Source organism: Emericellopsis cladophorae, assembly GCF_022114955.1.
Source record: "Emericellopsis cladophorae strain MUM 19.33 chromosome Unknown NODE_7_length_695568_cov_118_814649, whole genome shotgun sequence".
NCBI classification, from domain to species: Eukaryota; Fungi; Ascomycota; class Sordariomycetes; order Hypocreales; family Bionectriaceae; genus Emericellopsis; species Emericellopsis cladophorae.
The window spans coordinates 389111-413068 of NW_026250932.1; the positions used below are offsets into that span (position 1 = coordinate 389111).

Genomic DNA, 23958 nt, shown 5'->3' on the forward strand with positions numbered 1-23958 from the left:
GCAAAGGGCAATATGGATGTGGAAGAGATGGGACAGGAAGGCAGTGCGAGCTAGCTCGTGAAGTTGGAAAGCTGGTATACTACTGCTAGCAGCAATGCAGGTGACGCATCAGGTGCCGCCGGCAACGGCAGAGTGTGGAAGGTAAGGTGCCAGTCAGGTATAGAAGGAGCTCGGTGCAGCAGACAACGCAGACAAAGTCTGACTGGGAAGACGGAGAAAACTCAAGGTTCTGCCGGTCCGGTGCGAGCACCTGGCGTGACTGACAGCCAGGTGAATCAGAGCACTGACGTATCAAATGACCTTGGCCAGGGCGCTGTCACCCCAGTGAGCTGGTACGGGATGATGAACTTCTTTGAGCAGCGGATATATTGCTCGCTACCATCCAGACCGGACTTGCCGCACTAGCAGGCTGTAGGATACGAGATGGTGCATGTGCAGCTCAGGATGGATGATGGAAGGCTGGATTTTTGAGTGTAGAGCCAACAACCAAGACTCACCTCTGGGACGGAGATGTCGACGCAGGTCCGATTGTGGAGGATGACGCGGAAGGAAGGCGCACTTCGTTATCGACTGCCGATATTTGTTCTGCCATGCCCAGATTACGCCATCTGAGAGAGAAGGCACGATCGAAGCTCTCGACGGTGTGCTCGAGTACACTGTCGCTGTCGCTGTCGCTGTCGCTGTGGCCGTTTTCCCAGTCGTCGTTCGCTGAAGGACCTTTGGGTCATTCGCAGGACGGCAGGACGGAAGGGTCGGGGTCAGCCGTTCGTTTGGATTCGAGAATGCGGTTGTTGTCTGATCTGAGTTTAGTAGATGCAGTGTGCAATCAGTCTCGCCAGGATGCCGACGGTACGGAAACGGCGAAGATTACAACACCTCAGGCAGGCTGCGACCACCGAATAATGGAGCTCCAAATTGCGGGGTGTCCTCAGACTCTCCCGCCAGCACACGTTATCGCTTCAAATATCGGGCAACTGTCTAAATCATTATCTTTACTAGAGAGCGAGATACGTGTCAGCGTCTTGATTTTTCAAAGACGTCTGGATGTTACATAGGGTAGTGCTAGACCTGCGGTGCATTGTTAGACGATGCTCTCAAGGTGCCCGACTTAGTGCTGGATTCCATCCTCTTCCAATGTGGACATTGCACGTAGGCCATTTCCGGTGAAGTAAGCATGCTCAGGGAAAACAAGTCTACATTCATACGCGTCTTGACTTTTACTGTTGGGTATTCATGCCGTAGGACCGTTAATCGTGTTCCAATCAGAAACCAACGCACAACTTGAATGTTGTGACCTCCCGGTCCGGTGTCCCCGTACAGTGAGGCTATTTACTTACCCTGCATTGGCTTCTCTCAGTGCGGCGGAGCGTCCCCTGCAGGTACTTGACTGCTGCGAGGCCGCAAGACGCAAGTCGGAACAAACGCATAAATCAGTCCATCAGTACCCAGTGTTCTCCTCGTTGGACTGGCAAGTTTAGTGCTTTGCCACGTTTTGCTCGTGCTTATCAGGCTGTTGTTCCCAGAATAGCCACATGATATTGTCTTGGGAATAAACTGGTACAACTCCATTTGTTAGTAAAGCGACGCCTTGTAGCTCAGTGACGAGCTCAGAATCGTTTATACTGCCTAGAGTGCATCGGCGAACAATTTTAAGAGCGCGGATTTGCTCCTTCTACCGATAATCGTCATGAGGAGCAGGTTGGGAGCATTGAGGGTTGACACTTGCTCGGCTTAAGAATTCAAAGTGTTATCGATAAGGATGCGCCATACGCGGGGTCGTCACATCGTCAGTCTACACCGTACAGCCCGTGGGCAAGTAGTCCCAGACTCATGTCGGTAATGTATCCGTCGTATTATTTAATGACTAGAGAGCAGGGCAGTTTAATCCGAATTTGGTGAATTTATCCAGTCAATGCCTTAATCGGCGAATGAGCGTTCTTGGAGGCGTGCAGCTGCTCGGCACGGTCCAAGTCGGCTCGGCTTGGGGCGGCGGTTTGTCTCGGCTCAATCGCTGGCCCAGAGTACACACGCCCAGCTTCGACAACCACCTTCAATCACGCTCCGTTCGCCATGGTTATTTCTCTTCCCTCCAAACATCAGCAGTCACAAAAAATGAGGAGTCGTGCCCTTCAAACTGCCTCGCGCCGGGCTGCTCTGTCCAGGCCGTCAATGTCCCCATCCATCCGCCTAGCCAGCAACCTCTCGCAACGGCCGGATTCCGACTATGTCTCCTTCCCAGGCGCGCTTAAGTCCGCCTTTTCGAACAAGCTAGCCTTTCAACACCCTCAAGAGTGGAGTGCTCTACCGACATATCGGGTCGTCGACCAGCACGGTGCTGTCGTTGATCCTACGTGGACACCTGATATTCCCGAAGAGAAGATCGTCAAGCTGTACACTGACATGCTGTACATTTCGATACTGGACATTATCATGTTTGACGCGCAAAGACAGGGGCGCGTCAGTTTCTACATGGTCAGCGCGGGTGAGGAGGCGGCGTCAGTTGGCACGTCAAGTGTGCTGGAGATGGAAGACACACTGTTTTGTCAGTATCGCGAGCAAGGCGTCTTCAGGGAAAGGGGGTTCACAACAAAGCAGTTTATGAGCCAATTATTTGCGAACAAGAATGATCCTGGAAAGGGGCGGCAAATGCCAGTGCACTATGGCAGCACTGAGCTGAACATTGTGAGTCCGCTTCGTGGTCCCAACTCCGTTGTACTTGTGCTCACACCTGCAGCACACAATCTCGTCGACGCTAGGAACACAGCTACCGCACGCTGCTGGCAACGCCTACGCACAGAAGATACGCAAGCTGCAGAACCCTGAATCCAAGAGCGCAGTGACAGCAGCCTTCTTCGGCGAGGGTGCTGCCAGTACGGGTGACTTCCACGCCGCACTGAACATTGCCGCCACGCGATCGTGCCCCATCATCTTCATCTGCCGAAACAACGGTTTCGCCATCTCCACCCCTACGCTAGACCAATATCGAGGCGACGGTATCGCCAGCCGGGGAATGGGTTATGGCATCGACACCATCCGCGTCGACGGCAATGATATCTGGGCCGTTCGGGAGGCCGTCAAGCGCGCACGCGAGCTCGCTCTGGAGGACGACGGCAAGCCCGTTCTCATCGAGGCTATGACGTACCGTGTCTCGCACCACAGTACATCTGACGACTCCTTTGCCTACCGCGCGCGTGTGGAAGTGGAGGACTGGAAGCGACGCGACAACCCTCTGACTCGTCTTCGTAAGTGGATGGAGGCCAACGGCATGTGGGATGACATCAAAGAGAAGGATGCCCGCGATGCCATGCGGAAAGAGATCCTGAAGGGGATCAGCGAGTCGGAGAAGGAGAAGAAGCCGCCACTGAAGGCTATGTTCGACGACACATACGAGGAGCTGACACCGGACCTCAAGGACCAGATGAGGAAGTTGAGGGAGATCATTGAGAAGTACCCCGACGAGTACGATGTCAGTGAGTACGAAGGAGGCCTGGAAAGCCTCAAGGAGAAGAAGTAGGCCTTAGTGATGGACTATACAGAAATTCTAAAGACATAAATACATCATCATGAACATTGGCGTCTTGCTCGGTTAGGATGTACTGCTAACTCAAAATCAGGGGCCCCTGAGTACCTCATAGACATCATATCCTGCTGGGGATGGTGTGTTCCTTGTGCCTTGTAGTACGTACATTTGCATTAGGCGACCATCTCAGTATCGTGACTATCAGCATAAGTGGGTGGATTGTTGGTCGTTAATGCTGGTGAATCACAAGAACCTAGTCTAGTACAGGAGGGCAACAGCTATACTGTCCGCAGTGCATGCACATCGCGTCAACAGTGTTTCTCAGACATATATTCTGTCGAAATCCACCCGCCGAAGTATACGTCCTACACCAGCTTCCGGGGCCAATCCAATGGAGCTCGATAAAGCGAGAATCGGGCAGTACCAGCGTCAGCTTCTGGAAGATGAGACCCCAGAGCCAGAGCCATGCCGCCCCATACGATGTGCTGTTCGTGGACCGGTCTCAGAACTATCCCAATCCTCTGCCGACTCCAAATGACATCGATGGCTCCGAAGTGTTGCTCAACCAGTTCACCGACTCTCGCCTCATGAGGACGTGGCAGAGGTTCGTCATCAAGTTCGGCATTCATGTCCACCCTCTCGAGGCCCATGACATGCTGTACGTGGCAAAGTCCACGACAGTGCCGATCCCCAAGGTCTAACCCATCTACCAACGTCGAAAAGAACAGAGCGTTGTCACATATATCGTCTTGCAATATGTCCCGGGCCCGACGCTTCTCAACTTACGGGGCGGCCTGGACCAGGCTCGCAAAACCGCCATCGCCATGACCCTTCGGACCTACTTCCATCAGCTCCGGCAACTGCAGCACCCAGGCTACTTTGGCAGCATTGCCGGCGGACCGCCACTCGACGACATGTTCTCGGTGACGCAGGGTGCTCACGAGGTCAAGATATCGTTTGCAACCGAGGACGAACTGACAGAATGCATTATTCGGATACGCGTCACCGAAACCGGCGAGCGGATGGCCCACAAGACTCGGTATCAACAACATATCCTGCCGACTGTCCTTCGCGGCGATAGCTCTCCCGTCTTCACCCACAACGACTTCCAGAGAAAGAACGTCATGGTGCACAGCCCGATGGGACGCCAATCATTATCGACTGTGAGTTTGCGTCGTGATATCCGAACTGCTGTGAATATTCGACGGCTACATATGCGAACGGTGGTTGGAACGATGATTGGCACGAACACATGCGCAGAGCCGTGGACGAGTACCCAAACCAGTCCCTTTGGTTGTCAAGCATGAAGCTTGAAATGTGGACCTGAGATGCCCAACAATGGCTGGCGAGACCGGATGAATGATGAGAGTTGATCACCAGTCGAGGTAGTCTGCTGAGTTCATGTCTTTGGTCTCGCCGTGTCTGTCCCTCTCACCTCTCCCTCTCTATGCGTCGGTCTCGTCCAACGCCCCGCACATACTCTCACCCATCGCAGACGCAGTGACGAGATCGACCGGGGCCAGCACCTTGGTCTCGTGATTCACAACCTTGCTTTGTACATGCTTGAAGACTTCAAGGCCGTGGCAGCAGCCTTCCCAGCGCGTCTTCCAAAGACAGCACCAGATGTGAGACCACTTCCGCCTGGGTAATTGGAATAGAACAGCCCGCCCACCATTTCACCAACACAATACAGGTTTGGCATCGGGCGGCCAGTCATTCTATACACCAGTCCTGCTGTCTCTGCTTCAATCTTGAGGCCGCCAAAGGTAAACGTAATACCACATGCGACCTTGACAGCCAGAAAAGGTCCTTGGTCCAAGGGCAGCGCCCAGTTCGACTTGGCGAGCGGGAGCTGCTTGGTCGAGGACTGCGTGGACACGCCGTCTCTGATGGCAGGGTCCCAATTCGCTGACGGATTCCCCTGTCGGTGAGCATAGACAGCTTCATTGTATTCCCGGATCGTGCGCACAAAAGCCCCCTGGCTTTGATAATCTGATCAACACCACTCGCGGAGACTCGGACGTTCCACCCCGCTTGCGTTGACTGATGCTCCATATCCTGGAGACGTAGACCACGCGACTTGAATGCTATTGCGCTTTGCAATCGAGCGATAGACTTCGATCAAACTCTTTCCACCATCCTCGGTTTTCAAGCTCAGTCCACCCAGAACTTGAGCCGCCCATCTACTTCGTACGCCTGGCGGTTGAAAGAGAGCTGGAAGCGGATGCCATTCTCACTCAGCCATCGAATAGCCGAGTTAGAGTCCGCGACGAGCGCATGGCCCAAGGCCTCGTCCGTCCGGCCCATGCAAACCCTTTGCAGGTCGTCCTTGAAGTCCTTCTCGGTGTACGGAGCCAGGTCGATCCTTTTCGCTTGTTCTGCGGAGATGTTGTTGACCAGGTAGAGCAGATCGTCCAAGCCGCCATGAGCTGTTCGGTACGCGCCGGCTGTGAAGTAGGTGTTGCCTCCCGTCCAATCTTCGGGGCATTTGCCGATGAGGAGCACATTCTCATCGCCAGATTGCTTGGCTGACAATGCAGCGGCGAAGCCCGCATTGCCGCTGCCGACAACGAGGATGTCGACCTGTGCAGGATGCAGTAGTGGTAGTAATTTTGGATTTGGAGTAGCAAGATCGTAGCCTTGGTAGGATGGAGATCGAGGTTCAGGCAAGCCACCGCCTGGGGAAGAAGAGCTCTATGTAATTATTCGGCGATGTTCAAGTCGAGCATATCCAATGACCTCGGTCATCAGTGAAACCGAGCGTATATATGAACATTTATTTCATGTTGGTCATGGGAGCCCATGGGAGCCCATGGGAGCCTTCACCTTAGCCACTTGAGTCCCCAGTCGTCATCATTTGTTCCCGCGGGAAGGTGTTGAATGTGATTAGGGAGGTCACCACGCCTGGCCGAACGTATTTCACGTCAAGATCCTTTGACATGATGGCCAAGTGAATTGACAGACAGTGCACGCTCCTGCTTAACCCTTCAGCCGGGAACATGAGATAAAGAGCTGAACGTGACATGAGGGAGCCTGAAATTTCACTCTGACCAAGCCCAGGGAGTCGATGGCGTAGAATCTCGAAGCCTGATCCCTTTCCAGGAAATGGACGTTGCGTGTAATTGGCTTGTGCCTTATATTATAACAAGTGCACGTCCCGAACGCCTTGCATGCCGTCTATACGATCGCAGCCTTGTCCGCATATAGTAGTACACAACACCGTGGTAATACAGAGTGAACCCCCCCTTTTCCTCTTCTACCGCAGGGGCTTGATGCCACGGTGGATGGCAGCAATACCCCCCGTGAGGTTCTCGTATCCTTCGCCGGCCACGTCAAATCCAGCCTCCACAATCATGTCCCGAAACTCGACCTGGGTCGGGAACCGCTCGATGCTCTCGACGAGGTACTGGTAGCTGTCGCGATCACCAGCGACCAACTGTCCGATCAGAGGGATCGCGCTGAATGACCACTGCTTGTAGACGGCGTTGAACAGCGGGAATCGGTCCACCTTGCTGAATTCGAGACAGGCAAAGACACCGCCGGGTTTCAGCACACGGTGTGCTTCCTTGATCGCAGCACGCATGTTTGTAAAGTTGCGAATACCAAAGGCAACGGTGTAGAGGTCGAGCGAGTTGTCTTGGATCGAGCTTGGTAGGGTCTCGGCGTTGGCCTCGAGGAAGGAGATGCAGCTTTGCTGCTCGGCGGGCAGGGCGAGAGAGCGCTGGCGGCCGACTTCAAGCATGGCTGGGTTGATGTCGGAGATTGTGAGCTCAATGTTCGGGTTGCCGTTCAGGACGTGCGAGTTGTGTAGCATGCGAAAGGCAATGTCGCCCGTGCCGCCCGCAACGTCGAGGATCTTCTGGGGATGGCCGAGTGGTGTAGTCGCGCCGGGGTTCAATGTCGACACGAAATAGTCTCTATCCGATAGTCAGTATCTGCAGGTAACAGCGCAATAGATGGAAAGACGTACTTCCAGAGCCGATGCACTCCTAGTGACATGAGGTCGTTCATCTTGTCGTACGACTCGGCGACATTTGTAAAGACGCCCGCGACACGGCCCTGCTTCTCTGCTTCTGGGATCGTCTCATAGCCGAAATGTGTGTGTTTTCCTTGGTCGTATTGCGAGATGGTTGTTGAGAATGCACGCGCGACTGGGGCTCGTGGTGTTGAAGCGCGGAGCGCCCGGGCGCCCAAGCGAAGGCCTGAACGTGCGTTCATGGCGATTTGATCTGATAAGAGAGTTCAGTTGAAGTAATCAAACGAAAAGAAAATGGTCGGTGCCGTCGATTGGGGATCCGGTCCAAGAGAGCTCGAGTCTGGAGAGAATGCGATCATGCGACTTGGGAAATTTCGGCGATCGTATGGCGGGCTTCGGCAAGTGGGCCGTCTTGAACTGGATGGACCCTTGGATGAACGCTACGACGTCTATCCAGAACTCCCCTACACGAGTTTGGTCAGATTGCCAAATTTCAAGGTTTCGAATTCTTGATGTGATCGTCTCCTTACTGGGTTTGGGGCTCGGAAATATATGTGTGTGTCCCAAGCGCCACCATTTACTGTGTCATAGATACGCCTGTCGAGGCTTCACCATTGGTAGTTTGGTCACACCAGTACTGAGGAAACAGTGATCGCGCATTGGTGACAATGTTTGCACGAAGATAAGTGAATAGCGCGACGAAGACGGCAAATAGACACAGGGTAAGAAGTGCAACGGTTGAGGCTGGGGAAACCATCGTGTAGTCTCACACAGGGTCCTTGCTTGGCGTTGCTCTCGATCAATGGGGTGCTGTAAGTCGTAAAACACAATGTTGCCGCGTTGATGAGTACATGCAAAAGGCAAGATACGAACAGACTGAGTGCAAGCGTTAGATACAGAAGCATGCTAAACGGTTTGTTCAGTTTCCATTCACCTAGATTTCACTGTCATGCTACCACAGCCTCACCAGCTATCAAGGCGAACACCTAATCGTATTATTGGCCTTCCGCAACTAGTAACTCCACACAGCGCCTCAGAGCAGCTCGGCCCTCAATGCCATAACGAGAAATAAGAAAGACTGCTCACAAGCCCGCCGCCCCGCAGCTCATTAAGGGCTATAGGGGCACGCGTACGTGGAATCGTAAATAAAAAAGGGGGGAGACTGGGGGCAAAGACCATGTACCAACCGCAAGAAACCAATTCTTTTCCCTGCCGTCAGTCAAACCAAACCAGCCAAGCCAAGCCTGTAGGAGCAAGAAAGAAGAGGAAACGCCGCGAGGCTGCCAAAATGTGTGGTGTAGCCGACCAGAAAGAACCGTGAAACAGTGGCAATGGATGGTATCAGTGCACCGCACTGACTACCCTTGTTCACTCGGCCGGCGCAGGCGAGGCGCCGTCACCCTTAAGTCCTCCGCGCCCACGGCCACCGCGTCCACGGTCGCCACGCCCACGTCCGCCCCGGCCACCACGGCGGTTGCTCTCCGAATCGCTGGCACCACCGGCACTGCGGTAGCCGCTCGAGTTGCCTCCACCCCGGGTGCTGCTGCTGCCCCAGTTCCCAGCACCACCGCGGTTGGCAAACTTGCCGCCCTCACGGTGCATGAACATCTTGACCAGCGGTCGGGAGCGGTCTTCTTGGTTCTGCGCACGAGTCTTGTACTCCTCCTTTAGGTGGGCCAAAGCGGCATCACGATCCTCCACCGTCTTAAAGTGAGCAACCTTGTTCGTGGCCCCCCATTTCTCAACCTTGACAACCTTGGCCTTGTCCTCATCTTCAAACAGGTCGCGGCACTGCTCCTCAGACTGAACGTTCATGACGAAAAGCCCAATGATATCAGCAGGGTTCGACTTGGGCGCAGGAGACATCGTAGGCTCGGGTCCGTTGGCGGAACCGTTAGCTGGGGCAGGGGCCTTTTCATCCTTGGGCTGAGGGGTGCCGGGCTTGGGGCCGCTAACGACAGGCTTGGTCTGTGCAGCGGATGCCTGGCGACTGGGAGGCGGAGGGGCAGCGGACTCGGTTGATGGAGGTGCTGGCGAAGGGGCGTTCGCAATGCTGGCTGGGGGAGCAGGAGCGGCGCCTGGCTGTTGCTTGGCCCCACGGTGGGAGAAGTTGAAGCCCTGCGCGCGCATCTCGGTACCAATCCTTCCATCCTGGATCTCCAAGACGAGGTAGCCAAACGCAGCATCAGCCAGGTTGAAATTCCACATGTTTTTGAAGGCGCTCTCGTCCACCTGGCCCTGCGTCGCTGGACCACTCTGAGGACCGCCGAATGGGTTGCCCCCAGCTGCCACGGTAGGCATCTTCTCCACGAGCTGCAGCGCGTTCTTCAAGAGATTCTGCTGAGCCTCATTCTGTGCAATGGCAGGCTCGACCTCGCTCTTAACCGTATCCCACACATCGTTGAAGGATGCCTTGGATGCAGCCAGCTTGCCACGGTAATGATCCAGAGTCGGGTTGACGCTGAACTCATTGTAGGAAGAGCCGTAGCGGAAGTGGAGACCGGCGGATATCGAGAAATCGGCCTTGAGCATGACGGACAACTGGTTAAGAATGCCCTCACGAGCGGGCGAGGCGTGTGTGATGAACACTCGAGTTTCGGTAGGGTCGTACACGCGATGGGCCGTGTCGATGAGCTCGCCCATTTGCAGCAGAGTCGTCCACATGGTACCTTGACCACCGGCGATCGTTGTGCGGCCCTCGCCATTGTCGAAGAGCTTGTGCATGACGACAGCGCCTCCCAGGCCCAGCAGGCGAAGTTTCACGCCCCCAATCTCGAGCAGCATAGATCGGGCCTCATCGATGATGTGCAGGTTCGGTACCTTATACTCGCCGGACCTGAATTTCTCCAGCACCCGGACATCCTCGCAGGCACCCCAGACCGTGTACACGGGAACCTCCAACTTGAGCTCACCGCTGATGAGCTGGGACAGCTCCGAGAGGGGAAGCTCGCGTGGCTGGAATCGCTGCTTCACGGAACCGGGACCCCCTCCGGAGATGGCCTTCTTGATGGGATCAGCAATGAGAGGCGAGTACTGAGCAACATGCTTGAGTGTCTTCTCGGCGATGCGTTCGAGCGATGTGTCGTCGTAGAATCCAAAGTCACCGGTGTGGATAATGTGGTCGGCGCGCGCTTGCTTAGCGAGGTCGTTTAGGGACTTTAGGTTTCCTGCGCACGGTCAGTAGATGCTACGACAGCCCCGGGAAAGTGTCCTACCTCGAACATCAGCGATGCAAAGGACGCGCATGGGACCAGTCTGGATGACACGGCCTTGGTTAGGCAAGAGGGGTGCTGCGCCTTGCGGCAGGCCGGCAGCACCGTTCTGTAGGTAGCCCTGGTTATAAGAACGAGGCTTCATCGTGCAGTTAGCGACTGAAATATCCATAAGTAATTTGTGGAAAGGTGTGATGTGCTGAGATGGTGGGAGCCAAAAGACAAGACCACGGGTCAAAGGCAACGATAGGCGGAAACTTGGTGACTCGCCCAGGGGGGCACCACAACGCGGGCCTCACCCCGTTGTAAACTCCGCTTGAACAAACGTAGCACAAACTCGAACAGAGATTGACCGCAAAAGGGGAGCAACACTAACAGCAGCCATTCTAACGTTGAACCAATGTGTGCGCGCGCGGTGTTGTTGAACAGGGGGATTTGTCGATCGGTCGGGGGTTCGATTAAGAGGAAGGAGCGAATCGTTTCGGCGTGCAGGTGTCTAACGTGCGAAAGTCGAGCTCGACGCTGGGTATCAAAAAGCGAGTCGAGGAAGAGGAAGAGGATGAGTAGGGGGTCGAGGTCGGAGGTGGGTTGTTTGGTGTTGTTGCTAAGCAATCAACAACAAGCTGTCACAGAGTCTGGTCTGGAGATATTTTTCGGGCGCTCAACCCCCCGGGAACCGTGACGCCGACTTATGCTCTGTTCGGTTAGTGCACAGGAGGCGATGAGGCCTTCCGCTTAAACGTCGGCGAATGACCTCTGCAGCGCTCGTCTAAGCAACGAGCTCTCTCAAGCGGCTAGCGTAGTAATAATTAAAAGGAAAGCCGTTTCTTTCTGTGATGGAGGACGTGATGCACACGGGTACACTCGTCAAGTCATTCCATCGGTGTTCAAGGATATGAGCTGCATTCACTCCACGATTGTTGTGGCCCAGGGGCGGGCACCAAGTCATTGATCATGATGGTATCAAATGCTCACAGTCATCAATATCCTACAGCCCACTTCTCGACCCTCGAGGGATAAACGCAGAAGAGCCTGCCTCTGCCCACCCTGTCCTTATCCACCGGTCCCCATCCACTCCCTTGGTGATGCACACTGAACATAGAAAACGTCAGGTAGCCTGCTTGCTCCTGCGCAAGAATGACCCGAAAGAAGCGACAGAATTAACCGTTCACGCTGTGCCCGCCTCCCGCGCCTGGTCTCCGTGGCTGGTCCCAGGAATAAGATATGTATATAAAGGGTGGCTGCCCCTGCTGCCTCCTGTATGCACAACGCAGGCGATATTGTCTCTCGCTAATGACCCGCTGAACTCCGCCAGATGCTAAATACTCATGTGTCGCGAAATCGCCATATGCATAGAGGGTGATGATTGTGTATGTGTGTTTCGGACAAAGACACGCTGCTGTAGTTACAGCCAGTTGCTGGTTCCATGATCGGCCGCTTCGGTGGCCGGGTTCTCACTACCATGCAGTCACCACATGTTGTGCCGCCCGTCATCGTGCCGTTGATCGTTGTTGTCGCGGTATTGAAAGTGATCGTAAGAATCCTGCTCGTACCCATAGTCTTGATGTTGCTGCTGGTGATGCCCGCCATTGCCATGATCATCTTCATAGATTTGCGACTCGTCGACATACTCGACTGAGCCATGCCCATGACCATTGCCGTCATTTGCGTCCGCATATTGCGCGTGGCCCTATCCGTGTTAGTCGCAGTTCTTGGACTACCGTTGGAATACCTACTCGGTGATAGTCGAAGTCGTAGTGATCGAGAGGTTCTTCTCCGTTCTCCTGCATCATCTGTTGTTGAGCAAGATACTCCTCTTCCTCCCGCTTGCGGCGAGCCTCTTCCTCTTGGCGTTTCTGCTGCGGTGACATGGGGACGTTCATGTTCGGGTGCATAGCCTGCACTATAGCCAAGTAGCTGTACATAAAGTTGCTGAGAAGTACCTGGCTGAGAAGAGGCCGACGGGGGTTCGCCAGTTTGATGTGCGCCATGCGGTAGATGGCTCGTTCCTCTAACAGAGGAAACCTAGTCCAGTGGTAGTCCACGTCTGGCTCCATTTGTTTCAAAATCGGTTGCTCCGATGGCACGCGCAAATGCTGACTCTTTTTGCTGTGCCTGTCCTTGTCATCCCTCTTCTTCGATCCAAAAATGGAAGAAAATATGCTGCCATCCTTGTCCTTCTTGGAGTCGCTGCGGCGGTTGCTCTCCTTCTTGCGCTCCTCTTGAAGTTTCGAATCAACGGCATCTCGATCGAGCACAAAGCTTTCGCGGCTACTCTTGGGCCCATTCTTCTCGATCGAATTTTGTATAACATCCAACCTGACATTATCCTGAGCCTTCTCGACAAGTGCCTTCGCCTTGGCTCTCTTGCTTTCGTCCTTCTTCTTGTCATCGCCGCTGCTCTTGAACCATTTCCACGCACTGCTGGTGGATTTGGTGGAAGAACTGTCATCATCGCGGTCTTTCTTTGACTTCTTTTCTGTTTTTCTCTCGTCCTCTATGGTTGGGATCATGGTCAGGTTGTCAGTCCGTGATGAGCCCCCGGCATGGTGCATTGCCGAGCTTGAGCCCAGCTGATCGTTAAGATTTTGCGGTACTGGTGGGGTTGGTTGCTGCGCATTCTTCTGGCTAGATGACTGAGGTGGCGTTGGCTGGTTGATCGCGGGTTTGCTGGCCTTTCGACGGGCTGATTTTGGTGGCGGCTCTGCAATACAAGGCTCCTGGGAGTGTGGCTTCTCCTGGTATGAGGGTTCATCTTTCTTTTCGCTTGGCTGCTGGTCTTTTGGTTGCGTGTTTCCCGCAGTACGAACTGGCAGCTGCTCTTGGTACTCTCGGGGAATCACAATGGTTGGCGTGTCCTGCGCTGGTGCCGCCTGACTTGAGCTTTCGAGTGCAGCGAGAGATACGGGGGAATCCTGGATGAATCCTTGCGGCCTGCGACCTGCCCGCCCTGGCTTGGAGAAGCTATCCGACACAGGCTCCGACTGCACTCGGGTCAGAGTGTGGCCTGGGGGCGCTTCTGGGACTGGAGGTATTGCTTCCGCTGCTTCGCTATCCTGCGGGCGATGGATTGTTCGCCTGGATGCCCTGTCGCCAGAACGCAAACTGCCCCCTTTCCGGTAGGTCGTACGTGTTGATCGCCTCAACCCTGTGCCGGGCGCCATAGGCAGAATCGGCATATCTTCCGAGTTGACCTCCGTTCCTTCCGGTATCTGCTGTGTTTCCTGCGCCAGTTGTTGTACGGTCTTGCTTGGGTCCTTGACCAGATCTTCGATGCTGAATTCTCGCGAGTGCTGTCCCTTGGATCTTTGCCTTTCTAGACGTTCGGCGCCGTCTACGTAGCTTGTGTCGGGGGAGTTATCGACTTGCCTAGAGAGCATGGACTTCTGTCTCCTTAACGAGCCGCCACCAGGAGTCAAGGACAAGGTGGAGTTGCTCCGGCTGACGTCGCCGTCTGGAGGAGATAAGCCGTCCCGAGATGTCCTTCGAATGGATTTGACTCTGGTCTCTAAGAAAGATTGAAATTCCGAGGGCGCCAGTTCGGGGTGCACTCGCGCTGGTACCCACAACAGTCGCGAAGGATCGGCCTCATCGTCATCCCCGCTGGGAGCTATCGCCGGCATCTTCGATAATGCCATCGGAGGCATGTCGGGATCCTTCATGTTCCCTACGTCCATTGACATCCGGCGCAGCGCCTGTAAATTGCTCAGTTCTTGCGCAATGTCATTGGGATTGTCAATGTTCGTCAGCTGGAACTGCGAAGTAGCTGGATCGGCTTGCACTTCGCGCAGCGATATCGTTGGAGACCGGGGCGACACAGGACTGCCGTCGTTGCGAGTCCTTGGCTGTACTGATGTTTGGATCGGCAGCGTCTGTACCTTCCTGAGACTCCCATGTTCACTATGCTGCTGAGGCGAGGATGCCATAGGATGATCCGTGGTCGAGCGATGCAGTGGACGCCGAGAGTCCACGCTCAGGAAGTCTTTATTTTGGGGCATGGTCTGTATCTGCTCGTGGTGCCCAGAGCCGCCGATGAAACTGAGAGGCCGTCCGTTATCACTCATGGAATCATCTTCATCGCCGTACATTGTTCCTATCGCTTCGGTGACATGGTGACTCGGATCGGATATCGATAGTTGACTAGTATGGCCACGACGGCTGGCGAAGCTGCCGCCGTCTTGTACGTGGGGTCGAGGCGCTGCCTAGTATTTTGTCAAAGTCAGCAATGCGGGAACGGTGCCCGACGATGTTCTCCAGGCCTCCGGGTATGCAAGCATTGACATACCATCACGTAGACGGAGTGGGCCTCAAGTGAGGCCGTGATGGCTGGTGGGGACCCCTTTCTTTGCGAATCCTACTGCAGATGCCCAACGGAGATGTCAAGATTCGGCCTTCATGGGCGTTGAGCGGCACCGCGACGAGGGTGCAACCTGCTGCTAAACCCAAGCGACCGAAGCGATTGTAGAATTCGAACCAGCCTTAGCTGTGAGTCGTGACGTTCCAAAAGCTGCTATCGTCGCATGGAGTCGGTCTGCGCCAACGGATGACAGAGGCTCGCGAGTGTCGGTTGCGCGGGCACCACTAAGGGTCTTTTCGGGTCGATCCGTCTAGCTGTCGTCGTTCTCGATAATGGGGAGGCTGCCCTTCCTCTCGTCAAGGTTGTCTGGATTGCGGCGGACGACGGACGACGGACGACTGAGTGCGAGTTACCTGGGACGTGCTACTCGAGTCTCGATCCCTCCGAATGCTTATCCGTAGGGATGGATACGTTAACGTCGTACGGAGTAGAGGGCGGCAGCAGCCTGCTTCGCATTAGCGTGCAGCGAAATTCCACTGCGGGCAGCCATTCAGCGACGGACGTAGCGGTGCGAGGTCACGTGCAACCTGAGGCTTGTACAGAGACTCGCTGTTCCAGATGCCTTGAGCATTGACATAGCATCTTCGAAAAAGCTGATAGCTGCTATAGTTTAATGTCCTGCTTTGATGCGAAACGGCAATTTGATCAATTAGAGGTCTAGTATCATTAGCTCTCAGTAGCAATACGAAAGTTGCCAGCCAAGCATCCAGTTGAGCTACCATGTCCCACCAGTGTGTAGCCTAGTCCGATATGGACATTACAGTACGCCGTACCTTAGGTAGCTTGATGCGAAGCGCCGCTGTAATTTGCCCCACCTGGACATATTCACTGTAGTAGCTTTGTGTGCGGACTAAGAAACAGGTAACATAATGTCAGAGTCAGAAAGCACACGTAACACTGTGTACTGCTCTGCATACTTCATAGGCTTGAAGGAAACCAAGTCATGCGGCGCAGGAAGTGAGATCTGACGAAAGAAATTTGGGAATGTTGCCGAATCGTACGGTAGGCTATATCTAACAAGTATGTCGTACACCCGAGTGATGGGCTCACTTCTTTGGTTCCTCCTTCTTCTCTTCAGGCTTGGAAGTGGGCAGCTTGAAAGACTCGGGAGTCCTGTCTACGCCTGGTCCAATCTGCTCCCATGCACTGGAACCGCCCTCAAAGTTACGGAAGGCCTGCGTCAGCTCCAGAGGCTCCGTCACAATGCGCTTCTTCTCCTCGTCGTATCGGATCTCGGTGTATCCGGTCAAGGGGAAGTCCTTCCGGAGGGGATGGCCTTCGAAGCCGTAGTCCGTCATGATGCGACGCAGATCGGGGTGTCCCACGAAGAACACACCAAACAGATCGTAGACTTCGCGCTCGTACCAGTTAGCGCCGGCGTAGAGGCCAGTGATGCTGGGAACTGGCGATGCCTCGTCTGCATATGTCTTTACGCGAATACGAGAGTTGTGGCGGACGGATAGCATGTTGTAAACAATCTCGAACCGGTTCTCGCGTGTCGGATAGTCGGCAGCTGTGACGGCGCTGCACTGGGTAAACTCAGCAGCGGTGTTGACTTTGGTCGCCTGTTAGCAGCTGGCGACAGAACCTCACGGGCGAGTTGTCTTACACTTCAAGAAGGTGAAGACCGGGATGACACCAGATGGTGCAATGTAGATCGTGAGCTCATCCTTCCACACGGAGAACTGCTGGATGTATTTGGGCATGCAGCCCATCAACCAGGCGCCGTAGCGGTGTAAGTTGTCCGCCTTACTCTGGTACTTATCGGCCGGGTTCACAATAGGGGCCTCGAGGGTGCCAATGGTATCGCGGGGGGCCTTGCGCAGGTCTTGAGCATCCGGCATCACAACATTGCGAGCAGCGGTTGTCGAAATAGGGCGCAGGACGTGGGCGGCGCGGCATGATGTGGACGGTTTCGAGGGCCGCAGAGCTGAAGCAAAAGCTCCGCTTCGACTGATTCTGGTCGCCATGATCTAATTTGCGACGTGACGAGACCAATTGCCGCTTCCAAAGTGGACGGGTGCCAGAGAAAGATGTTGTCAATGATCGAATGATTGATTCGGGGTGATTGCAACGTCTGGCCCGCGGTTGGCCACTTTACCCGAGGATCCGCCGACCCTGCCTTCACCACGCAAGTCAGGTGACAGGCTGAGCTGGCGCTAGCAGAACCGGGAGCGTCGCTGCACCTTGAACTTTCGTCTGTAAACGTTTCTGTTTGATTGTGCATTAACTCACCTACGCTTCTCACCACCGCACACGTTTCCTAATACCGATAATCACAAACCACACTGGCAAGATGGCGCCACAAGACTCCTTCTTCGACGAGGAGGTCGATACCTGGTATGGCTTGCCCCAGTGCTGCTAATGCCAGCGCGTTACGCAGCTTTTCTTTGGGCAGCTAGCTCCTTATGCAGACACTAACCGATCTTCTAGTCCTCTTTGTATCGAAGAGTTCGACCTGTCCGATCGAAGTTTCCGGCCATGCCCCTGTGGATATCAGGTGTGATTTCCCTGTCACTGCTTCTGTGCAGAGTCAGCTGGCTCATTGTCGTTTGCAGGTCTGCCAGTTTTGTTTCAACAATATCAAGAACAACATGAACGGGCTTTGTCCAGCGTGTCGACGGCCATATGACGAGAAGACAATCGAATGGAAGGTTGTCACATCGGAAGAGTGCGTGTCCCTGGCGGAATTACAATGACATAACTAACGGGTGAGGATCAGGGTCGCCGAATTCAGAGCCAACATTCAAAAGAACCAGAAGAAGCGCGCGACTGAGCAACGGCAAAAGGAAGTGCAAAAACGCGAAGCGGAAAAGGAGAACCGCAAAAATCTGGTCGGCGTCCGCGTCGTACAGAAGAACCTGGTGTACATCACCGGGCTGGCACCGACTGTCCGAGAAGACGAACTACTCAAGACTCTGAGGAAGCCCGAGTTCTTTGGCCAGTACGGCAACATCCAAAAAATCTCCATCAGCAATCGAAAGAGCCCGGATGGCCAGCCCCAGTCTCTCGGCATCTACGTTACATTCGAGAGGCCCGATGAAGCCACCCGCTGTATACAAGCCGTGCACGGCTCACTCAACGGCGATCGGTATCTCAAAGCTCAATACGGCACCACGAAGTACTGTTCAGCCTGGTTGAAAAACGAAAAGTGCAACAACCCAGGCTGCATGTTCCTACACGAGCAAGGCGACGAGGAGGATAGTTACACTCGTCAAGACCTTTCTTCGATGAACAGCATCGCCACCCAAAGACCCTTACCCAGCGGAAGCGTCGGTTCATCGTCGCGGGCAGCCTCCCGAGCGCAGGTCTCACATCCGACACCGCCGCCTGCGTCCCAGTCCATGGCCCGATCCGCCAGCAAGGAGGGCTCCGACACTGGCGGAGCCGTCGATTCTTCTGCGCTGCCTTCGACAGCTAGCTGGGCTAGGAATCCCCAGCGCAGTCGCCGTGGCAGTCATGCCACGAGTGGTGCTGCTCCCAGTCCTGCGATAACATCTGCAGTGCCAGCCGGTGCCGCAACAAGCAAGCCCGAAGAAGCCGTCGTCGAGGACTCTGCGCCACCGTCGCAATCGGGTTCACAACGGGAACCATCTGCGGGACCCGCGACGAGCTCGAGCAACGAATCGGAACAGCCACCTAGCGAGGACGTTTACCAACGATATCCCGAAGGGGCCGTTAGAGCACTTCTCAAGACCTTGGCGAGCTGGACGATGCCCAGCTTTCCCGAGCCAGACCCGACGTTTCCACCCCTTTTCGACGTTCGTGGTGGCGAGAGGCGTCGCGCCATGCGGGAGGATGAAGCCGCCATGTCCTCAGAGCAGATTGACGAGTCGGAGGTGCAGGAAGCTTCGGAAGATGAGCCCGAGACTGGCGGTAGCCTCGCGCTTGGCGGTGAACCCGAGGAGAGAGAGCCTGACACCAAAACCCATGCGTATGACCATCACCGAACACAGGCACAACCACCCATCCAGCGCACCCACGGCGATGGTCTGTTTGGCCCGGCCCTGGGCACTCCGCAGCCCGGTCGCTCCATGACACCACAACAGCTGTTTTCCATGAGGAGCCAAGCCGGATTTGGTGACCAACCGCCCCCTGGCATGTCTTTCCAAGGGCAAGGCCACAATCGGCAATCATCCAGGTTCAGCTTTGCGAACGAGGGTGGCAACTCGTCGACAAATGTCAAACTGGCGGCTAACCCACGCATCATGGCTCAACAGTCTTCCATGATGCCAAATTCGTCGTATCAGGCTCAGGGCGGTAATCATTTCTACGGTTCTTCTTCTTCCATGCCCGGTCCGCCCCCAGGACTCAAATCGACAAGCACCCCCCCCAACATGTTTGGACAGGGATTCGGCGGAGGCGCTGGGTTTGGCGGTGCGCCAAAGGACTCGTCCAACGAGCTCCTACAGAGCCTGATCGGGCGCAGTCGTGGAGGAGCTAACGATGCCGCAAAGCGTGAGTTCCTACTTTCTTCTTTTTCAAATCAGTACCCACCCTCCTCTACCTCCTCCCCAGCCCCTGCACCCGGTCTGCTGGGATCACTCTACGGCAATCCGCCCGGAGCCTACCAAGACTATGGGTCCAAGCAGCAGAAGAAGAAGGGAAAGAAGCACAGACACGCTAACACTTCCTCCTCTGGGGGAGGTGGCTTAGTTGATCTTGCGGACCCAAGTATCCTTCAGGCAAGGATGCAGCAGCATCAGTCTCAAAGCAATGCGGGTGCCGGGCCTGGGCTATTTGGAGGTCAGAGTCAAGGTGGGTACAACAACCCGAACATGATGTATAATGCAGGATATACCAGGTGGTAGGAGGACGCGTATGATACCCAGAGAGGAGGCGGCGCATATGATATAAACTGGCTTGATATTTTTGGGGTTCAACGCACGAGTGTTGTGCGTCCGGGTCGGCAGCAGTGGAAGACTTCAGGCGACACCAACACAGCTCCCGTCGGACTTCCACCCGCTCTCGACGATGTACGTTAACGATACACATACACATGTTCAGTCTCGCCTGAGAATATACCTATTGGGAAGCTGCCGTAGCGTTCTTTCACGTACATAAAGCCGCCTCTCTCTGGGAATCAGTTTCTTTCTATTTTATCATTTTCGTTTGACATCGCACATTATAAATGCACCGGAAGCCTGGCTAACTGTGTGCTAGACGATGAGTTGCCATCCTTGGACGAAGCCTCACATTCTGTCGATGCTCTTGTGTCGGACGATACCTTTGACCGTCTCATACAGGGCAGCAGAAGAGGGACACCCGTGTTGACAGCACCACCGGGCTTTGATATGAGGCCTGATGACTCGAGGCTGAGCTCGGCTGCCGCCAGTCCTCTGCCAAAGGGACCGCCTCCAGGACTTTCATCTATCGTGTCGACGCCTGAGCAGGCGAGACAGAAACCCGTGACGGCCGCACCGGTGGAGGCCAAGAAAAACATAAGGAGCCTTGCTGCCGACAGTGGGTTGTCCAAAGCAATCAAAACCCAGGCCCAGCCCGAACTGTCAAAGGGAGCTTTGCAGGAAGAGGACTTCCCTGCGCTGAACGCACCCAAGACCACGCCATCCAAGCCGCTTCCCCCTCAGACTTCAGCTTCTGCGGTCTCTACACCCAAGGGCACCCCGATTCCGAAGAAGGCGAAGCCAGCCAGCAAGGAGACAGAAAATCACGAGAAGCCTACTAGCCTTCCCCAGGCGAAGCTCTCCGACAAGAAGCAGAAGGCGGACGTGAAGTCTGAAGTGCGTGACACCAAGACGGCGGACACAAAAGCTGCCAAGGCTGCCAAGGAGGTGCCCACTCCTGAACAGAAGGACGATGCTGCATTCCCATCTCTCCCCAGCTCGAGTGCAATAGCTCAGGCTGCAAAGGCTGGCCCCAAGACCCTCCGCCTGCTTTCGACCCCAAAGAGCGAGGCGCCCCCTGCAGTGCCAACCGTGTCTGTTGTTCCCAGGGTACTTTCGCACGTTCGTCCGGAGACGCCAACGAGTGAGATGGTAAGCGATACCGCCAGCATGGTGTCGGCATCTGTATCTGCCTCCCGTGCTGGCTCTCCTCCGCCCAGCAACCGGGTGGGCTCCGCTGCTGTCCGGTCGAGCACCAAGAGCCAGCAGCGTAAGCAACGAAAGGAAGCGCTCAAACAAGACGTTGCGCATGTGGTCGACGCGCCGAAGCCGGTCGCGGAAGTCCAAGCGCCGATCATGGGGCGCATGAAGAAGCAAAAGAAGGAAAAGCCAGCCAAGCCAAGTAAAGCCAAGGCAGCTGAGCCAACGCCTACCCCGGAGAAGAAGGCGCCAAGGGCACCAGTGGAGGAACCAGCCAAACAATCGCCATCACCAGTCAAGGCACCTCAGTCCAAGGGCACAGAGGTGCGAGTGGAGAAGAAGGTCGAAACCCCTCCGCCTATCGTGGAGCAGCAGGCCGTCGTTGAAGATGTGCAGGAAGAGGAAAAAGACTACGGCCCCGCCGCCGTATTTCAGGATATCAAGGACATCCTGTGGGCCTCTGTTGCGGAGAAGCTGCACATGCTCAACACGGTGTCCTCCAGTGGTCCTCGCAGCAACAAGGAGCCTGCGGTCAACACGGGCAAGGAGCTCACGACGCCCTCCTGCAAGGACAGCGTTTGCAAGTGTGGAGAGATTCAGGCGGCCGACCTGGCGACTCTGCGGTCAGGCAAACCCGTGCGCAAGCACTTTCACTACGATGGCATCCGCATGCTGATCACACCCAATGGTGATTGCGTGCGCGGGTTGTCGGAGGAAGAAGAGGACGAGTTTTTGGCACTGCAGGACGCCATTGCCGCTGGAGCTGACCACCCGGGATCGTTCGTATTTCAACGTCATCAGCCTGGCAACGGCGCGTTCTCCCTTATCAAGGGACGTGCCGTGCCAAATGGCCGACCAAACATCTTTCCAGCCACAAGCCGGTCCCTGGCCCACCCTCAATCGCTGGACCCCATCGGCAAGCTGCAGCGTGAAGATGCTCTGAGCTACATCAACCAGTACGTGCTGCCCAAGCTTGACTTTGGCGTCAGGACAGATGGGATGCCCAAGAGGGCCACCGTCCGCCAAGACGCTGCTGCCGCGAGCCTGAACTCCCTGGCACCCTACTTTTACGGCCCCGATGCGGCTGCCGGCGTGGGTATCTACAGCGCCACGGACGGCAAAGACTTTACTCCCGCCTCTGGCTCAGCCTTTGGCCAGCTCGAGGACGGGGGTCCACGGGGCCCTGGCGGCCCTGGCGTCAGCGGCATGCCCTTGATGAGTGTCGAGGACGCCGAGGCAGCGCTCAGCTCCGCACGCAAGGAGACAGACAAATTGGAGAAGAAGCTCAACAACCTTATCAAGTCGAACCGCAGGGTTCTGCTGGGAGGGGCACGATGAGTTATTCTGTACGAACAGGTGTGTTGGATCATTGTCCCAAGCACGAGTCATATTATATAGCGTCTGTATAATTTCCATAAGCAAGAGTTTTTACTACACTATATCCTTTAACCACTCTATGAGTGCCTCTTCGCCATTGAGCGGCAATACGATGCTGTCTATCTCGTCACCAACGTTCTGTAATCGAACACGCTGCCTCGCTGCCTCTTCCCAGCTATCCGTATCATCGTCCCATTTTTGTCGTTCCTTAAACTCTATCTTCTCAATGCTACGGCGCATGAGATCTGCGAGCTCTTCAGCCTGCACCTCAAAGGTATGCTTTTTCCGACATTTCTTCTTGACGTCCGTGACAATGGGACTAGTGTGCATCAGGAGGGTTTGGGGGATCTTGATGGTAGAATCGCGTGGTGGGAAGACAAGATGAGACTTGCGAGCAGGCTTCATCACCATCTCATCTGGCGAGACCGAGTTCTCGTCCTTATTGAGGGAAAGCTTCATCATTTTATCCACCATGGTTAGATTGTGTTGGTCGAATGAGGAGGGAATATGTAGTCCAGCGTTGTGAAACAAGAGGCTGGGGCTGGCAAAAGCGTCGAAAAGATCTGCAGGTTTGTGAAAGAGATCTGGTATAGACTGAAGCAGTTCCTCCATATGTGCGCCTTCGACGAGCGGCGGCGGCTTGAGTGCCTCTGTCATCGACGTCGACTTTCTGGTCTTTTTCTTGTGGACAGGATGGTCTGGGAGGAACATTGTCCAATTGTAGATGCCATTGAAACAAGCGATGCCTCTAACACCGACCCTCACGTGTGGTGTGGTCTGCGTCAGGGCCAGAGATGTGGCGAGGCTGCCACCCACGTACGATCCGTAGACGTAAATGTCACGGCGGGTGTGGTCCGGCAGTCGCAGGTTGTTGATGAGCCAGGTGTAGGCGAAGCCAACGTCGTGCACGGGGCATGGCCATTGTATGGGCAGGTGAGGGTTGTCCGCAGGTGCGAGTTGTGGCGTGGTCTGGTGCCAGCGGTAGTTGATGCTTGCAACAGGCCAGTCGCGGATGACGCTTGGTAGGTCTTGAGTCTTGGTGGGTTGTTGTGTGGGAAAGGGGGGGAGATGGATGATGAGCGGTGCGTTGGGCGAGCTATTGGCCACGTTGAAGAGGCTGTTGGCGTGGGCATGTGAGTGAGAAGAGGCTAAACAAACATGCCAGGGGGGATGAAGACACTCACTCTACCGCGACATGGCCTGAGGAGCCGCATCGTACCTCGACGCGCTCATGGTGGCGAGTCGAGAAGCGTCTTGCGGTCTTGCAGACTTGAAGAACACATACAAAGCTGCTCTTTGAGAAACTCCATATTCGCATGGTCTGGGACATGTATACACGCGAGTGAGTGAGCACCAATATGTGGTCTACTGGGGTACCTCAGTAACCTCACCTCACCTTCAACATTGGAGACGCGTTGGAAATAGGGTCCTTTTCGGGACTAGCGCGTCGAGTCACGCGGGCCCCTTTATGC

At 55.2% G+C, this 23958-nt stretch overlaps 9 protein-coding genes across 9 annotated transcripts; 3 read left to right on the forward strand and 6 right to left on the reverse strand.

Moving 5' to 3' along the window:
- Positions 1–2169: 2169 nt before the first annotated feature.
- On the forward strand, positions 2170–4221 carry J7T54_005609 (2-oxoisovalerate dehydrogenase subunit alpha-like protein; the record flags this gene model as incomplete). The annotated part of the gene is made up of 4 exons (XM_051504046.1): positions 2170–2682; positions 2735–3470; positions 3615–3657; positions 3948–4221. The coding sequence occupies 4 exons, from the start codon at positions 2170–2172 to the stop codon at positions 4219–4221; spliced, it is 1566 nt and encodes a 521-aa protein (XP_051364436.1).
- A 123-nt stretch (positions 4222–4344) lies between these two features.
- Positions 4345–5024, forward strand: J7T54_005610 (uncharacterized protein; the record flags this gene model as incomplete). Its single annotated transcript, XM_051504047.1, has 2 exons — positions 4345–4683; positions 5016–5024. The coding sequence occupies 2 exons, from the start codon at positions 4345–4347 to the stop codon at positions 5022–5024; spliced, it is 348 nt and encodes a 115-aa protein (XP_051364437.1).
- A 650-nt stretch (positions 5025–5674) lies between these two features.
- Positions 5675–6268, reverse strand: J7T54_005611 (fumarate reductase subunit; the record flags this gene model as incomplete). Its single annotated transcript, XM_051504048.1, has 2 exons — positions 5675–6103; positions 6260–6268. 2 exons carry the CDS (start codon positions 6266–6268, stop codon positions 5675–5677), a joined length of 438 nt encoding a protein of 145 aa, XP_051364438.1.
- A 508-nt stretch (positions 6269–6776) lies between these two features.
- Positions 6777–7738, reverse strand: J7T54_005612 (2-methoxy-6-polyprenyl-benzoquinol methylase-like protein; the record flags this gene model as incomplete). The annotated part of the gene is made up of 2 exons (XM_051504049.1): positions 6777–7437; positions 7491–7738. The coding sequence occupies 2 exons, from the start codon at positions 7736–7738 to the stop codon at positions 6777–6779; spliced, it is 909 nt and encodes a 302-aa protein (XP_051364439.1).
- Positions 7739–8864: 1126 nt separating this feature from the next.
- On the reverse strand, positions 8865–10853 carry J7T54_005613 (uncharacterized protein; the record flags this gene model as incomplete). Its single annotated transcript, XM_051504050.1, has 2 exons — positions 8865–10663; positions 10712–10853. 2 exons carry the CDS (start codon positions 10851–10853, stop codon positions 8865–8867), a joined length of 1941 nt encoding a protein of 646 aa, XP_051364440.1.
- A 1323-nt stretch (positions 10854–12176) lies between these two features.
- Positions 12177–15555, reverse strand: J7T54_005614 (uncharacterized protein; the record flags this gene model as incomplete). Its single annotated transcript, XM_051504051.1, has 3 exons — positions 12177–12398; positions 12445–14910; positions 15490–15555. 3 exons carry the CDS (start codon positions 15553–15555, stop codon positions 12177–12179), a joined length of 2754 nt encoding a protein of 917 aa, XP_051364441.1.
- A 556-nt stretch (positions 15556–16111) lies between these two features.
- Positions 16112–17035, reverse strand: J7T54_005615 (NADH-ubiquinone oxidoreductase 30.4 kDa subunit; the record flags this gene model as incomplete). Its single annotated transcript, XM_051504053.1, has 2 exons — positions 16112–16620; positions 16675–17035. The coding sequence occupies 2 exons, from the start codon at positions 17033–17035 to the stop codon at positions 16112–16114; spliced, it is 870 nt and encodes a 289-aa protein (XP_051364442.1).
- Positions 17036–17361: 326 nt separating this feature from the next.
- Positions 17362–22447, forward strand: J7T54_005616 (uncharacterized protein; the record flags this gene model as incomplete). Its single annotated transcript, XM_051504054.1, has 6 exons — positions 17362–17405; positions 17499–17565; positions 17624–17736; positions 17788–19523; positions 19584–19823; positions 20229–22447. 6 exons carry the CDS (start codon positions 17362–17364, stop codon positions 22445–22447), a joined length of 4419 nt encoding a protein of 1472 aa, XP_051364443.1.
- A 93-nt stretch (positions 22448–22540) lies between these two features.
- Positions 22541–23719, reverse strand: J7T54_005617 (uncharacterized protein; the record flags this gene model as incomplete). The annotated part of the gene is made up of 2 exons (XM_051504055.1): positions 22541–23603; positions 23706–23719. The coding sequence occupies 2 exons, from the start codon at positions 23717–23719 to the stop codon at positions 22541–22543; spliced, it is 1077 nt and encodes a 358-aa protein (XP_051364444.1).
- Between the last annotated feature and the right edge of the window lie 239 nt (positions 23720–23958).